General features: G+C 48.9%; 1 protein-coding gene across 5 annotated transcripts in view; it reads right to left on the bottom strand.

The window, feature by feature from the left end:
* Positions 1 to 210: 210 nt before the first annotated feature.
* The window catches only part of NLRC3 (NLR family CARD domain containing 3), a 35680-nt gene continuing 18587 nt past the window's right edge, over positions 211 to 17303 (bottom strand). For 3 of the 5 annotated variants that reach the window (XM_016166545.2, XM_016166546.2, XM_016166549.2), the window contains exons 5-20: positions 15456 to 17202; positions 14384 to 14470; positions 11498 to 11581; positions 10988 to 11071; positions 9475 to 9558; positions 8081 to 8164; positions 7350 to 7433; positions 6571 to 6654; positions 5966 to 6049; positions 5143 to 5226; positions 4560 to 4643; positions 2413 to 2496; positions 1900 to 1983; positions 1131 to 1214; positions 623 to 706; positions 211 to 322 (exon numbers count right to left, since the gene is read on the bottom strand). In XM_016166545.2, the coding sequence (XP_016022031.2) occupies positions 232 to 322; positions 623 to 706; positions 1131 to 1214; positions 1900 to 1983; positions 2413 to 2496; positions 4560 to 4643; positions 5143 to 5226; positions 5966 to 6049; positions 6571 to 6654; positions 7350 to 7433; positions 8081 to 8164; positions 9475 to 9558; positions 10988 to 11071; positions 11498 to 11581; positions 14384 to 14470; positions 15456 to 17202 (3017 nt within the window). In that variant the 3' untranslated portion in view covers positions 211 to 231. Of the gene's footprint in view, positions 323 to 622; positions 707 to 1130; positions 1215 to 1412; positions 1553 to 1899; positions 1984 to 2412; positions 2497 to 4559; positions 4644 to 5142; positions 5227 to 5965; positions 6050 to 6570; positions 6655 to 7349; positions 7434 to 8080; positions 8165 to 9474; positions 9559 to 10987; positions 11072 to 11497; positions 11582 to 14383; positions 14471 to 15455; positions 17203 to 17303 lie in introns of those variants that run through there. The other 2 variants (XM_016166547.2, XM_016166548.2) reach the window with 2 other exon arrangements.

The following is a 17303-nucleotide window of genomic DNA, read 5'->3' as shown; positions in this document are numbered from 1 at the left end:
CAGCAGAATGCCCATCTCATCCCTGCCTGGACTGACGCTGGACCAGGAGGAGTGCTCATGACTGCTTTTGGCAATACCTTTCCTGCCTCCTCGCAGGAGACCAGCTTGCATGCAGGTCAGTGTCATTCCTAGACCATAGGAAGGCACCCTGGAAAATGGTCTTTTTGTTCAAAAGCTTCCAGCTGTGTCTCTTCCTGTTTGCCTGCCCGGTCCACCAGAAGCTGGTTTTGCTCACATTTCAACAGTGCACGAGGGAGCATTTGTCTTGATGGCCTCCGAGATCATCCTGGCACCAGATTCCCCAATGTGATTTCCTTGGAGACTAGAAGAGAAGAATTAGGACCATTTGCGAAGTTGGCCTACAAGTTCTCTTTAATAAAGTGCAGGTAGTCACTACATAAAATACAGAACTCTGGGCAAAACTTTTGTGCTTCCAGGATCCCTCCCATGGACAAGACTCTGAATTGACTTCTTCTTATACCAAGATTGCCCCAGAGGTGTTGAGTGGCCTGGGAGTCAGCTATTTCTTAGAATTGGGCAGAAGGCAGGGCCTGATCTGGGAGCAGTTCTAAGAGTGAGTGAGAATGGCAAGAAAGGACAGATACTCTCGAGCCCCACTCACTTGATATGCTGGAGTCCATGGTTTCCAGACAGTGCGGTGGCAACACATATCGCCCCATCCATCCCCAGGGAATTCTCTTGAAGACTAGCAGAGAAAAGATGGAGACACCACAGTGAGCTATTCAGGGTGGAAGAACGCCCCAGGAAGTAGCACTACATTATCTTGAGGGGCATTTCTGGAGACGATTTGTCCACTGATGCCATACCAACAGTGAGGAGGCATTTGACTCTGAGACTAGAGTTTATAAGGAGCCAGTTGTCCCATCCAAGTGCTATGGATGGTGTAAGACCAAAACTGCAGATGTTAAGTGACTTACCTCTGACTTAAGCTAGCCAGAATGAACAAACCCGTCCATGATTATATTTGGACTATAGCAACCAGAACAGTGAATAATTTCTATTCAGAAGGAAGGATCTACAGAAGAAATCAAGAGCATCTTATCCCATGGGGGAAGGTCCAGCAGAGAAGCGGTCTGCTTTGGGTGCAGTAGGGCTCTACAACCACTCACTTGAGTCTTCGGAGACTTGAGTTGACCTTCAGAGCATTTGCCAGAGCTTTGGCACCAGCTACCCCAATGGTGTTTCCTCTTAAGCTGTCAGGAAAGACAGGAAACATAAGGTACAGTGATGGCTGAGAGGAGAAAATTATCCCTCTTCAGATGAGTATCGGCTACTGGGTAGAGGCAGTATGGACTCAGCAGCCACTGGAGGTTAGGTTGTTCCTTCCTCACTCCTGGGCACAGAAGGGAGGTTGGCTCTGGAGAGCATGTAGGAGACATGGGAGGGGCGAGCCAGCCCAGTCTGAGTAGTTCGTTGGAGCTTTCATCCTTCTTTTCCATTCCAAAGATAAGAACTGGGTACAGGCGATACTCCAACCGGTCCCTGTGTTCTCAGCATCATGGCAGCAGCAGCAGGGATGACCTGAACATGCCTGAAAGGCCCACAGAGCTTGAGGCCCCAGACTGCTGGATCTCAAAGACCAAGATCAGTGGTCACGGACCACCCCAGGAACCCCTAAACAGGGCCTCAGGATGTGTTCATCCTGGGCAAGACCAAGAAGAATAGGTACTCAAGGAGGGGAGGACCAGCAATAGTGACTCACAGGGAAAAGGGGTGAAGTGGGAATGGGGAAGCTAGGCATGCTTGATTTAAGTGAAGATATTTAAATGATTTGTGAGTTTAATGTAAATTGACATTTTTTTCTCTTCTATATTTATTTTGAATCGACAGCTTGGTTTCTTTGGTTAAGAGAGTGTAGCTGTAGACTGGAATACTTACTCGAGAATCTCCAAGGTTCTGTTCACAGACAGGGCCTCTCCCAGTGCCTGGGCTCCTGGGGCACCAATGGAGGCCACCTGGAGACTGTAAAAGGAGATGCCATCACATGGACAGGCTGTCCCTCTTCAGCCCTCACACCTGCCCCAAGCCCAGCTTCCATCCATATTTGCCGTTCATTTTCACCACCCCTTGTTTTAGGGCTGAAAGTGATGAAATAGCACTGCCAATTGTTTGCTCATGATCTGTCCAAAGAATGCTACATCTCCTACCTATACTGTCTGGTGCCTAGGACAGATCTGGATACTATGGACACAAGAAGTAGAGATAGTTTCCTGAAGAGTTTGGGAGAGGATATTCCTTGCACTCTAATTAATTTTTAGATGTTTGCTGCATGATGGCTAGTATTAGGGAAATCAAACACACCTTCCTTGACTGGAAAACAAAAAATGGTGTTTCATATGAAAGGATGATGGAGGGCTGGCTTTCTGGGCTGCTGTGTACATCAGGACTTACTAGAGAGCAGTGAGGGCTGTGTTCACCTTCAGCGCATTGGCCACCGCACAGACACCTTCATCCCCAATGGCATTCTCCTGTAAACTGAGCACAGAGAATGACCCCTGGGTACATGGAGCACAGGGCCAGCTCTCTAGCATGATGATGAAGATCTAGATGGGTCTTCTGTTTAATTCAGACCACACACACCATAGACCATACTCCCAGGATAACCCTGTTTGGCTACTGTAGCCACATGGCTACCTAATTAACATGCAGAGAGGTCTGGGGTCTGCACAAGTATGGACCATCAGAGGCAAAAAAGAAGAGACATGTGGCAATACTGTCAATGGCTTGAGACAAAAAAGAGGATGCTTTTCAAAGTCAACCAAAAGAAAAACTTAAACCCTCGATCCCTCAAGGGCTATTCTAGTCAGGATTTTACATCTTTCCTTTTTCACATTGGAAGAAAGTAGCTGGCCCTGGAGCAGTGAATGATTAAGAGTTTAGTGGACATTGATGTGTTAAGGGAGTAGTTTGCAGTAATAATTTTAACAGATATTGACTGCATTGTGTACTAGCAAGCCCAATTCGTCCCACTTGGAGCTCAGGTGGGGAGATGCGATTAAATGGGCAGTCACCATAGGCCATGAGCAGGCTGCAGGGAGGACCCTGCGGGGTCTTCCACTCCGGTGTGGTCACACAGGCTGCCCAGAAGAAACAGGTCTAAACTAAAACCTGAAGGATAATAGATGGGGGAGAGAGCCTAGCAAATCTAAAGGAACCCCCCAAAATTGAGTCAAGTCTCAAGTATGAGACAAGGCTGAGTAGGTACAAAGGAAGCAGATGTTTGGGCTCCCTAGAAGCCATGCTAAAGTTTGGACTTCACTCTGCAGGCACTGGGCAGCCATTGAAACATCTCACCAGGACAGGGACAGATTTGCATTATAGAAGGATCTTGACCAGCAGTATGAGAGGATGGACTAGATGTGGAGGCTGTTGCAGTGATGCAGGTGAGTGCTGTTGGTGGACTGGACAGTGGCCAAGAGGTTGGGACATAGGGAGGGGCATCAACAGGACTTGGAAGTGAATCGACAGGATTTAGAGCAAAGGCGATGTTTGTTTTTGCATGCTTGGTTGGTTGGTTCTATTCATGAGATGAGGGCCCAAGAAGCAGGCTTGTGAGAGAGATAATTTGGGTAGTTTGAAGTATCTGTAAGACATCCAAGGGGAGGTGCAGAGTGGGCATTGGACACCTGGGTCTGGAGCTCAGGAGAGAACTCTGAGATACAGATGTGGTGCCACCAGAACTTTGAAGGGAATTGGAGCCTGGGAGAGAAGGGAGTGCTTCCAAAAAATAGATGTCATTCAAGGGAAGATGGCCTAGGACAAAACCCTAAGGAAACCAGTATTTCAAACAAGACATAGGACATCCTGGAAGCAAAGAGAGAAGTAGTGTCAAAAGCAGATGAGGCTTGAAAGGTTATTTGACCCAGTAATTCCGCTCACAGGGTTATACACGAGAACTGAAAGCTTATGTACACACAGAAATTTGTGCATTGATGTTTATAGCAGCATTATTTATAATAGCCAAAAAATAGAAACAACTCAGATGTCTATCAACAGGTAGACAACTCAGATGTCTATCAACAGGTAAGTGGATAAACAGAATGTGGTCTATCTCTACAGTGGAATACTATTCAGTCATAAAAAGTACTGACATATAATGTAGATGAACCTTGAAAACATTGTACTAAATGGAAGGTGTCAGTTACAAAAGACCTCTTATTGCATGATTTCATTTATATGAAATGTCAAGAATAGGCAAATCCATAGAGACAGTAAATTAATGGTTACCGGGTGCTGGGGAGAATGGGTGATAGAAATGTTTTAAAATTGATTGTGGCAATGGTTGTACAACTGAATGTATTAGAAACCAGTGAATTGTACACTTTAAATGGGTAGATTATATCTTAATAAAGCTGTTATTTTTTCTTTAAAAAAAAAAAGCAGATGAGGATAAAAACATGTCTGACTTTAGGGCAGAGGAGACTGTGTGCTGAGGGCATGGACACTATCCGCTGCCCATGAGCGCCTGGTTGGCGCCAGGCTTTCAGATTCCCCTGTACCCCTGACCTCCCCACGGCCTGCATGGAGGCCCCACTTACTCAAGGATGGTCAGGCTCCTGTTGAACTGTAGTGCTTGTCCCAGGGCCTTGGCAGCACCAGCCTGGATGAAGTTCCACTGCAGGCTGGGCAGACACAGACCGCATAACTACGTGGCTCAGGGAAGAGCCCAGCAAGTCTTAGGGCTCCAGAAAGAGGGGACTAATCCCAAGAGAGTCTGATGCCAAGGGGTGGAGTCCCTGCAGGATGGGTTCTGGGCACTGATGGGCATCGTCCTCTTCAGGCTTAGTCTTACGGGGTCAACACTCACTCTCTGGTTAGGAGTGGGCACAGGGACAGGCTCAAATAAAGACTCCAGATGGCCCCTGCATGACACATGTGACATGGAGGTACAGCTGTGGGCACCACCTCCTACCACTGGCTTCTCCATGGATCAGCTTCAGAAAGCAGAGCAGAGGGCAGGGCCAGTGGCCTCTGCAGGTGACTACCTGCAGCCTGCTGGAGGCCCCAGAGAGCATGTGAGGAGTGCTCAAAGCCGTATTTGGACTCCTGCATCAGCTATTTTGGGTGTAGCCCTGTAGCTCTGAGGAAGGGATGGGACAGGTGGGGTTACCGAGGACTCACTGAAGGGATGTGAGGGCGTGGTTTTCTCTCACTGCCACTGCGATGGCCTGGGCACCCTGGTCATGGAGGAGGTTGGCTGTCAGGCTGGAAAGAGGGGAAAAGGGCAAGTGAGCCAGAGCTGGCCATGATGTCCCCCTGTCTTTGCTCCCCAGGAAATCCAGGCCACTCCTTTGCAACTCAAGGACTTCATCAGGACTGCTGGGATGGCCTAGCTCATGCTTATGGAGCACTTGCATGTGCCAGGCACGTGCCCTGGACACTTGTAACACATCCTGACAACCCATGTGGAGTGGGCTCAGTATCAGCTCAGTGAGGTCCCATGATGGGTCACCTACCAGGAGGTACCCAGGAAATCACTCCTGATCCCTGTACTGTGCTTCTTGCCCCTTCCACATGCTCATCCATCTCTACAAGATGGGGTAGTGGAGAAGACAAAGAATCGCCACTAACTTCATCATCATGTAATTTATGAGTGTGAATGATTTGTGTCGGGGTTGCCACCAGGGGCCAGGTTTCTTGGCTACCCCATGATAAAAGACTCCAGGCCCAAATAAAGACTCCAGATGGCCCCTGCATGAAGCATATGACACGGAGGCACAGCCATGGGCACCCACCTCCTACCATTGGCCTCTCTGTGGATCAGCCTCAGGAAGCAGAGCGGGAGTGGGCAGGGCCAGTGGCCTCTGCAAGTGACCACCAGCTGGAGCCTTGCACAGTTTCAAGGGTGACAAGGGTCTGGCCCATCAGCCCCTGTGCTCTGGGTAGGTGAGGCCCTGGACATAAAGGAGCCTTAGGAAACGCAGCCTGCCCCCCACTCACGTACTCCAGGTTCTTCAGGGTGCTGTTGGTACAGAGAGCTTGAGCCAGATGCTGGGCTCCCTCTGGGCTGATGGAGTTTTCTCGCAGGCTGAGAAAAGAGAAGATCCTGAGCTGCTGACAAGGAAGATGAGTTTGCGGAGAAACAAGCCAAGGTGTTCAGGGGTTTAGAAATCCCCAGTAGGACCTGGCCTTCCTGAGTGATCTAGGTGTAGTATGTGCCTCCAGCAAGCCCAGGTTTCAATGGCTAGTCAGCCAACCATATTCCCTTTAGGACTGTCAACAGTATTTTGGACAGTCCAGGAAGAAGAGGATAAGACAAGGGGACCTCAGAGCTGTGAGGAGCAGGCATGCATGCTTGGATGCCTAAAAGACTTCTGTATGGGCAGGGAGCAGCAGAACCTGACAGCTGAGGCCACAGCTGCCCCTGCCCTCCTGAGATCAGGATGCCAGCTCTGGAACCACGCTGCCCAACCGTTGGTCTTCCCTATAACCAGCCCATGGGAGGTAGGTGTGAGCTTCCCAGTACCAACCTTCTCTTCCAAGTCCCAAAGTCCCTTTAGACACCCTGGTCAAAGGGATACCTTGTTTGAGAGGGAGGCTGGGACTTACTTGAGGCTGAGGAGGGTTCGGTTGGCACAGAGGGCCCCCATTAGCGCTGCCACTCCTGTATCACTGATGGAATTGCTCTGCAGGCTGCAGACAGAGGAGAGGACACACTTGGTGTGGCTGTCACAGGATCTGGAGGGAGCTACCAGTCCAGCTGAAGCACTGAATTTCACGGGGAGTTCGGGGGGGGGGGGGTCCCTGGGGCAATCGTTACCCCACAGTGTTCTTCTCATCATCCCTCGTTCTTCTCCCATCTCCCACATTCCAGCTCCTCCTAGGTCAGGGCAGGTGGGTCTAGCAAAACCATCCCTAAAGTTTAGACTCCCTTGGTTTGCGTGTCTCCAAAGGCTCTGGGGGGGGGGGCTGTGCTTTGTTTGCTGCCCCCAGAGAAAGTGGCACAGTTGAGTCTTCCCAGTGTGGGGTAGTGCCAAGCTCCCTGGCCCCACACCAAGGTCATTGCAGCTGACCCCTCTTTAGCTACCTGCACCAGCTTTTAAGGACACTCAATACTCGTCACTCTGACAACTCCAGAACCAACACCAATCCCTACTGTCCAGGGAAATGGAGCTTGTGTGGTAGTATGGGACAGGAAGGGTGGGCATGGAGGAAAAACCACTGAGATCACAGTATGCCCAGGGTTGGTGATTGGCTGGGTTATGCAAGGGAAGTGGCCCTTACAGCCATCCTCCAGGACCCGGCAACCTACTGTATGGGGAACCCAGAGTAGGGGGGAGTCACCCTCTGCCTACTGCCACCCCTGGAGGGTGGTCAGGCAGACTCACTCCAAACTCTGTAGGCTCTGGTTCACCTTCAGGGCTTCAGCCAGGGCTTTAGCACCTCCATCGCCAATGCTGTTACTGGACAACCTGCAAGAGATGGGACACAAATGAGCCAGCCTCCTGGAGTAGCCAGGGAAAGTAGGGCCTGAGGATCAGGGTTCAGGGGAGGGCTGTCTCTGTTGTCTCAAGGGTGCTTAGTTTAGTACACAGTTTCTTCTGCTTGAGGTTGGTTCACCAGTGGCCTCTGCTCCCTGTAAGAGATCAAGGTAGCAAAGTCCTCCTTGGTTCTCTGGAAGTGGGCAGAGCCAATCTTTCAGTGAGAGGTATTTGTGATACTTTATGTGAAGGTGGCCATGAAATACTGTTTTCTTCTGTCAATGGGGAAGGTAGTAAATGTGAGCCTGAGACCGTTGTGGCTCACTCAGTCCTGGGAATCTGGGTCTCCATTTTTCTGGCTCAGTGCTTTGGAGTCCAAAGCTAGCTATCCTGTACCCACACATCCATCCATCCATCCATCCACACATCCATCCATCCATCCATCCATGTACTCATCCACTCAAACATGCATTTATCCACCCATCCATCCACTCATCACCAGTTCGTGCATCCATCCAGCCAGCCAGCCATTCATCCATCCATCCGTCCATCCATCCCCATGCTAACAAATATTTATGATGGGTTGGGCATTGTGTTAGTCACCGAGGATACCAGTTTGGCCCTTCTGCATGTCTCACATGAGCTCCTTCAGACTCCTGTTCTGCTTCAGAGCATCTGCCATCCGCTGGGCTCCCATAGGCCCAATGGTGTTCTTCTGTAGGCTGTGAGAAAAGATAGCGACCCTTCAGCAAATCTGGTCACAGTCACTCCCAGGCCCAGGACACTCTGATTCAAGATGAGAGGTCAGAGAGTACTGAGTGCCTGTCTCCACATATCACAGCATGCGGGGAGGAAAGGTCTGCTGATTGTTGCCAAAGTGATGCCAAGAGACTCACATTATGTGGAGAGTAAGACAAGGGCAGCCAGGCCCTCCCTTGTCAGAAGCTGGAAAGCAGTGACCAGCAGACACTGATAATATCCAGCAACTTTCTGAGTGAAGACTTCTATGCAGCAGTCCCACTGGGCCTTTATCCATCCAACCCTCTCAATACTCAACAATCTTCTCCGTGTAGACCAACCAGCAGCCTGCCTGTAACCCTACACTCTTCCCTAAGGCAGACCCTCCATTAAGATTGCTCTTCTCTAAAACTTCTCTTATATTAAACTTGGAGGAGGGGATGTTACAGGAGAACCCCTGTGCTCATCCTAGAAGGACAGTCAGGGCAGGAACTCTTTTGTGTGAGGCTAAATATAATCTAAACAAAAGGGAAATTTTCCCTGGTTCCAAAATGGAAAGAGACTTTTCCCTCCCTTTTCTTAGACTACTTCCTTGTTGTGATTGTAAATCCTTTCCCTTTCCCTTTTAGAAGTATGTAAATCTTCTTAAAAGCTAAGTAAAAACTTCTTGCCAGATTTATAGCCTATGAATATCTTGTAAGGACTTTGGAGCCAACTCTTTGAAGTGTAAACATTAAAAAAGATGGCACAGACTCCAAGTTTTAAGTGCCTCCTTGTCATGAAGATACAAGGTTTTAACTTTATGTTGGCTAAAGGCAATTAGCAAACACAGATGGCTACCCCAACTACCAGGCTAATTTAGGATAAACTATATGTGACAAATGGTTCTGTCCAGTCCTCTTACCTGAATACAAGTTGTTGTTTAATTTGGGTTGTATTTGGTTATGGAAAAGGGTGTGATTTCTTTCTGTCTTTGCAATCTCATTGGTAGTTACCTATGATGGGCTTTGTGGTCTAGTTGAACGCTTATTCAAGTAATAAAGTTGTTTTGTTCTTTCCCACATTAGTGGAGAGGATTTTCTGGATTAGCAGGAAGCTTTATTTTTAATTATCTGTCCAACACCCATTCTCTATAAAAGCAATGGACATCTAGTTTTCCAAGGGCCATCCAGACAGATCAGGAAACCTCAGGGCCTTGCCTCATCTACCCTTCCTTGCAGAAAACAGGTAGAAGGCTCTTGGAGGAGGAAAGGAGAGGACAGGAGGCTTTCTGCTAGCCAGCATGTCCACTTACTGCAGCATGGAGAGGGTCCGGTTGGCAGCCAAGGCCTCAGCTATGGACCTGGAACCATCATCCCTGATTCTGTTGCTCTGAAGGCTATGGAGACAAGAAAGAGGCACATCATAAATGGAGCACACAAGGGCACCCAATGGTGGCCTGAACCCCCATCATAGTGTCACTGATGCCCAAGGGGAACAGCAGATGACCTCAATGAGTAAGGACTTTGACGACTGCATTCCCTCACTGCCCGGAACATAGGAACTTGGGGACAATTGGCCCTTCCCTTTGTTACTCTAGCCTTAGGTTTCCCTCTAGGTCTCTAAGCACTTGCCTACTGATTGGGGATGAGATGCTCATGCCATCTGGATAACAATAACTAGGTCATCAGTAGTCCTGCTTACAGCTAAAAGCAAGGGCACCCAACTAATGGTGAGGATGTGGTGAAATCGGAATCCTCAGCCCCTCCTGGTGGGTATGTAAAATAGTGTGGCTGCTGCACAACACATTCTGGTGGCTCCTTGAAAGGTTAAACATAGAGTTACCATGTAACTAGCAAATTCCTAAGTGTCCACCCAAAATAATTAAAAACGGATACTCAAATACTGTACAAGAATGTGTATAGCAGCAGTATTCACACTGGAAAAAGGTGAAAACGACCCAAATGTTCATTAACTGATGAAAGGATAAAAAAATATGGCCTATCCATACGTTGGAATACTATTCAGCCATAAAACAGAATAAAGTACAGATACATGTTACAATACGAATGAACCTTGAAAACATTATGTTAAGTGAAAGAAGACACACAAAAGGTCATCTTGTGTGCTTCCATTTATATGAAATATCCAGAATAGGCAAATCCATAGAGACAGAAAGCAGATCGTTTGCTAAAGGCAGAGAATGGAAAGTGACTGCTAATAGGGACAAGGTCTCCTTTTAGGATGATGAAAATATTTTGAAACTAGATAGAGGTGATAGTGGCACAATTGTGAATGTACTATGTGCCATTGAACTGCATACTTCAAAATAGCGAATTTTATGTGAATTTCACTCTAATAAAAACAAGTGAAAAACAAAACAAGACAAAACAACAAAATGATGGTGCACATTCAACTAAGGATGGATACAACCACCAGTCTCTAAAAACATAGCAAACTACACAAAACCAGAAGGATCTTCTGGAGGACAGGCTCTCAACGTCTTGGAAAACACCTCAGGGGAACATTCGGACACTGTGGCCTTGAGGATTTCTCATTCAATGGAGGACAAGAAGTTTTCCTCAGATTATTTTGCCCTTCCACCTCTTTGCACCTTTACTCCTCTTCTCCTTTATCCCCTGCTCAGGCCATAAGCACAAGCACAATGACCAGGGAGGAGCTGGAACATGGAAACTTGCTTAGGATACGTGATTCTTTGGTATCCACTGGGTGGGAGTTGGTGTCTCATGGCCACCATCCACTCCATGGGTGGCACCTGAGAAGAAGGCTTTCTGGTCCCTCTCCATGGGGCAGTATGTAACATGTACCTCAGAGAGGCTAGAGTACGGTTAATCTTCAGAGCATCTGCCAGTGCCTTGGCTCCTTGAGGTCCAATGCAGTTACTGCGGAGGCTGGTGGAAGGAAGAGAGAGAAAAAACCATTTTCTTTTATCAATTTCCAAGGAGGGAACAAGGAACAGAAGTTACATTGACCTTTAAATCTATCCTCCTCGAGAAGAATGTATCAGGGCAAAGGATTTCGTGTTTGATGGAACTGAGGCAGAGATCCATATGTAGGCGAACGAGGAAAGAGTTTCAGAAGGTGGCCCCATGTGATGGGGAGAAGAAAACAAGATTTGATGGACTAGCGGGTTTGGACCAAGTATAGATAGAAGAATGACAATACTACTTTTAGGGCCAAAATTCTGGTGCTTCTTGGGTGAGTCCCAACAGCTGAGCAGGAACCAGGGGAGAGTACAATTTAGAGAACTTCACAAGATGTTTCATAAGCGTTCCCTGTCCCAATGGTGAAAGATTGGCCTTTGGTGTTGTACTTACTCTAGAGTAGTCAGACTTCTGTTGACAAGGAGGGATCTGGCCAGAGCTTTGGCCCCTTTGTTACTGATCTGGTTCTCAGCCAAGCTGTGCAAGGAGAGGGAAAGAGGTGGTTATTGCAAGTCTCATCGCCTTTTCCTCAACTCTAGCCTCATGATCCAAACCCCTAGGCCTCACCAGCATCATTAGGGCCTGGACACAGGTGGAGATCAGGTGAGCCTGGAACAGATTGCCAGGCTCAGGAAAGCTTCTGTGCCAGGCAAGGTAGGGCCAGAGTGGGCAGGCCGACCTTCACACTAGCAAAGGGTCCTATGGAAAAGTTTGGCCAGAATCCAGCACAACAACTTCTATACAATACATTAAAGAGAATGGCTGGTTACAGACGTCTACCACGTGGACCCCAGCCTGTGGTATGCTAGAAACTGGCTCTCAGGAAAGACGAAGTACCAAAACCGTGATTGTTAGCATTGGCCAATTTCCATGATATAAATACTCCCACCTTAGTCAACTTCGAACCCTCACAGCTTGCAAAATTTCATGAAAATTTAACAATCAGATCTTATGAACTCATAGTTCCAGCATACCCCTGGCCCCAGATCTTTTTATAATGCAAGAAGAGAAAATGGTAGCATTATTACAGAACTAACTTTAAAGCAAAAAAAAAAAAGTACATCTGTATCTGCCTTGAAAGGGTGATTCCAGGAATATACTGATGGATCAACCTAATGTTGCTTCATGTACCCAGTTTCAAAAATGGTAGCTGATGAGGTTCAGTGTTTTTTAAACATTTAAAACTGTGGGGCAGCCCCACGGGATAAAATTAGATTCCTCGGTGCTTTGCAAGCTGTGTTTCAAGGACCCCTAGGATTCCACAGAAAAGCTTCAGGAGCCACCAGGAGTCTGAGAAGGAGCCAAGTGCCTGGGCTCTGGGCCCCTACCCCCTCTTCTTTCAATCTCAGAGGCCTCTTCTTTTGTCTATTTGACTTACTGAGATTCTGCCTGGTACGCCACTATAAAAAAGGATTCTACTGCTTAAAAAAAGTTTAAAGACTATTCACCCAGAGCATCTTCTATATAAATGCTAGAGAGCCTCTGTCTACCCCACCACCTCCAGGATTTGTATAATATTTTATAAATTAATATTTTATGAGCCATATATGTTTTGTGAAGGATTCCTTGGGTATTTGAGGCAGGGATGTGGCACTGGGAACCAACCACAGAGGGTTGAAGAAGAGTATGTGGCCATAGAGGAAATGTTGGTTTCATTCAGAAAAATTCCTGAGCACTATCTAGACTCCTTTAAGCCAAACACTGAAAGTTACTTATTTTGCTGAAGGTACCCATGAAGGAAAAATATTAATAATGATAAGTTGTCATTATCATGTTTCTCTCAAAGGGATTGCATTTATACCTCTAGCTAACAAGACAAAGGTAGTCCTGCTAATAAATAGCTGCCCTTACACAGTGCTTCCTTTGTGCCTGTCCTGTCCTAAGCACTTTGCTTGAATTAACTCATTGGAGCTTCACAAGGACTCTAGGAGGCAGTGTGCAGCAAAGGATTAACTTTGCCTCCCTGCAATCTTCTCTGGCTCCTGCCTGTTGAGGATGTCTCTGCCTACCTGGAGGCCTGGGGTTTTGCTAACTATTTTATCTCACAGTGTATTTATATTGGGTACCTTGGGCCATACAGTATCAGCTTGACTGCTGGAGGAGCTGGAGAGTAAGGTCACCATATAGGAGGTCAGGTATGTCTTTCTTAGTGACGAACTCCCAATACAGACTCTGGACACCAAGGCTTAGGTGAGCTTCCGTGGTTGGAATGCTTTGTGGTGTTATCTGTCATTGCTGGGAGAAGGAAGAGCTGTCTCTATGACTCCACTGGAAGAGGACAGACAGCTGGAAGCTTGTGCCTGGTTTCTTTGGGACTCTGTCCCATGTGCCTTTTTTCCTTTGCAAATTTAATCTGTATCTTTTCGATGTAATGAACTGTAACTATGGATATGACAGCTTTTTTGAGTCCTGTGAGTCCTTCTAGTGAATCGTTGAACCTGAAGCTTGTCATGGGGACCTCTGAACTCAAAGGTAGATGCCTTTTTAATCCTTTTTTACCCTCCTTAGGCACAGACGTGTCTGTACAAGGTCACACAGAGCCTACCACTCTAACTGCTATCTTTAGTGACTGTTCCCGATGTTCATTCTTTATTTTTGTTTTCTCAGATAAAGATTATTTTAGAACCCAGAGACTTGTGTGTGAATGAGAAATTACACTCTGGGTCCTATTCTCCTACTGCACCTCCCTAATTCTCCAAAAGGCATCTTCAGGTCATCATATCATTTCAACCACAAATCAGGGTGGTATTCAGAGTTGGAAATTATTACAGTAGAGATTTCGTAAGCACATAGATCTGCTCTACAGTCAGCCTATAACCTTTCATCTAATTACATTAAAGGTGCAATGTTTAAGTTAAAAATTTTTAATTAAAATTTTTTTAATTAAGAAAATTTAAGTTTTATTTAAAGATGCAATTCTGTACCTAAACACTGTTTGAGAGCAAACTTTGAGAGGAGCTTAGAAAAAACAGCCTGGTGCCACATCAGCGCGAATAGTATTTGGAGAAATGCTTCCATGTGCACCATAATCTCTGACCCCCACCCCTCCAACACACACCATATCCTTTCTCTCTTTTTAAACAGATGAAGTACTTGAGCCTCTGGAACTTTTGGGAATGGGTGGAAATAAGCAGCCTGCATCCTGAAACATATGCTTTAAAGATACCTCTCCTTGAAAGAACCACTGGTCAGCTGGGCAGAGAGGAGAATGGAAAAGGAGCCCCCAGACCCCAAGACACAGGTAGGCACTCTGGGTGGGGTCTCCTGGGTCAGCATTACCTGATCCTCTGAATGCGACAGTCCTTTCCACTCAGCACACTGCCCAGTAGCTCCATCACAGGGTCCTGGAACTGGTTGGTGTCCAGCCTGGTTGGGAGGAACAGCAGTAGTGAGTGGTACCATTGCCCACAGGCAGGTAGGATGAGGCCTGGCTGGCATCCGGGCACCGGGGGGGGGCCCAGGCTGGGATCCTCTCCCTTCCCTTCTCTCCATCCCAATGCAGCTCTCACCATGTGGCTCAGAGATCTGAGCCAGCACACCCACCATGCTCAGAGTTTTCCTACAAAGGTAAATTGAGAGGCTTAGTGGCATAAGCCCTGGGGTTCCTTCCCAGCAGCCCCACACACTGTGTGCATCTGTGGGACACCAGTTGCTAGTTGTTCTTCTGAGGACATGGAAGCTGCTCTCAGGTCCTGAATGGCCCTGGTCCTGCAACATTTCCCCCACCCCTGCTAAGGTCTAGAACAGTGCACAGAGGATAAGGGTGAAGTGAGTGGATGTGGCTTCCATCAGCATTGGGATGGTTCATAGGGTGTTATGGGTCGAATTGTGTCCCCCCAAAAGATATGCTGGCATTCTAAACCCCGTTGCCTCAAGAATGAGACTTGATTTAGAAACGGGGTCATTGCAGATATAATTAGTTAAGATGAGGTCATACTGGAAAGGGGTGGGCCTGTCATCCATGTGACTGGTGTCCCTACAAGCAAGGAGAGGGCTATGTGAAGACAAAGACATAGAGAAGGTGGCTGTATGATCACAGAAGCAGAGATTGGACTGATGTGCCTATAAGTCAAGAATTGCCAGCAACACCACAAGCTGGAGAGGCAGGAAGGATCCTCCCTTACAGGTGTCAGAGGGAGCATGGCCCTGCTAACACCTTGATTTTGGACTTGGACCTCCAGAACTGTGGAAGAATAAGTTTCTATTATTTTAAGCCACCCAGGTTGTGGTCCTTTGTTACAGCAGCCCCCAGGACACTGATACAGGGGGGCCTGGTAGAGGGTAGGCACCTTCCAGGTCCTCCACTCTCTCCTCTGCCTACATACCCTGCACACCCCATCCCAGCACTGACCTGAGGCTCCGGCAGTAGAGCAGTTGGGGAAGCAGGCTCTGGAGGACGCCCTGACTGAGACACAGGGACAAGTTGGCCTCCTGGGCGCAGGCATCCGACACCTGCAGGAGGTAGGCCAGGGCAGCGCGGTGTGGGGGGCCAGTCAGCCCAGCCAGGCTCCCACTCTCCATGGCCTCCTCCACACTGTAGGCCAGCTCTGTGTGCTGCAGCTCGTGAAGGCAGTGCAGGACATTGATCGCCCGGGCACAAACTGCCACGTTGGGGTGCAGGCAGCCCTGCAGGAGCTCAGCCGCTTGGGCCCGGGAGCCCTGGTGCTCACCCGGGGCCAGCATGGAGCCAGCCAGCAGGGCATTGACCCTTGGAGACAAGAGGCCTGAGAGGAAGCGAAGGAACACATCCAGCCGTCCATCCTCGGCCTGCATGGCCCGCTGGGCTGCGCTCTTGAAATGCGTGAGGAAGCCCAGCCGAGGCCAAGACATGCCGCCCTCAGTGAAGAGGTCGAAGATGGCCCTCTTGGATGCACTGTAGTAGTATGCGGCTGCCACAAATTCCTGCAGGGACAAGTGGGCGAAGCAGTAGGCTGCTGAGGAGGCCAGGGTCTCCTCCCGCTGTAGGAAGCAGCTGCACAGAGCGCTCTGCAACAGAGCAAGGTCCACACCGAACGCTTTCAGGTCTGGCTCATAAAACACATACTTTTTTTTGACCAGCCCATGAAATGCCAGCCGGCCCAGCGTTCCTACCACCTTGCGGCTGCCGTGGGCCAGCTGCTCAATGCGAGGGCTTGCCTTGCCCTTTTCCTGCCCCTCCCCACCCAGGGCCATCCTGAAGTACCAAGAGTAGAGTTCGCACAGGGTCCTTGGAGGCCACAGCTCTGAGTCCTGGGGACCCTGCCTTTGATGGCACAAGCGGCCCAGCACCGACCCCGCAAGCCGGCAGAAGGCTGGGACGGTGCACATCAAGTATAGGGCCCTGTTGGCCTGCATCTGGTTCAGGACCCAGCTCAAGAGGACCTGGTCTTCGGGGAACATCTGCTCCAAACACATTTTGATCTCCTCTGCATTAAAGCCCCGGATCTCGGTCATTCGGTCCACCAGGCCCCCTGGGATCTGGCCAGCCACGCTAGGGCGGGAGGTGACCCAGACAGAAACTTCTGGGAAGAGGTTGCCCCGGATAATGTTGGTGATCAGATGGTCCACCTGGATCTCCTTTTTGGGGTCAGTGCAGGCCACGGTGTTGGAAAAGTCCAGAGGCGTCTTACACTCGTCTAGGCCATCCAGGATAAGGAGGACTTTGTCTGGGGCTGCTTCCAGGCCGGACTCCCCAACATGTGGAAAGACAGAGCGGATGAGTCTGTCTGCAGACAGTTTCTCATGGGTGTTGAGATCCCTGAAGGTCAAAGGCAGCACCAGCAAGAAGTTCTTGCCAACCTGTCCTCGGGCCCAGAGGCGGATGAAGTCCCTCACCAAGGTGGTCTTACCCATGCCAGCCACCCCAATAGTGATGGAGATTCGGGGTGGGATGGACACCCGAGACAGAGGCAGGAAGAGCCTGTCCAGGGTGATGGTCTTGGTGGAGTGCCAGCTACCGCGTGTGGCCTCCACCTGGGTGAAGTCGTGTTCCCTCAGCTGCAGGTCCGTCAGGCCCTCCACCAGCAGGAGGTTGGTCAGCCTGGAAGAAGGGCCGCCCAGCTCCAGGCTGCCTCCCACCCTGCTCAGCAGGACATCTCGGTACCTCTGTATCCTCAAGTCTGTGGGACAAGGCCAGAGGGGAGGGCAGGTGAAGGGAAGAGGAGAAGGGGGAGGGTAAGTAAAAGGAAGGGGTTGCGGGGGTAAAGGGAGGGGAGGGAAG

Source organism: Rousettus aegyptiacus, unplaced genomic scaffold (genome assembly GCF_014176215.1).
Source record: "Rousettus aegyptiacus isolate mRouAeg1 unplaced genomic scaffold, mRouAeg1.p scaffold_m13_p_8, whole genome shotgun sequence".
In the NCBI taxonomy this organism is placed as follows: Eukaryota; Metazoa; Chordata; class Mammalia; order Chiroptera; family Pteropodidae; genus Rousettus; species Rousettus aegyptiacus.
The sequence above is the reverse complement of the archived record's forward strand: the minus strand, read 5'-3'. Positions and strand labels throughout refer to the sequence as shown.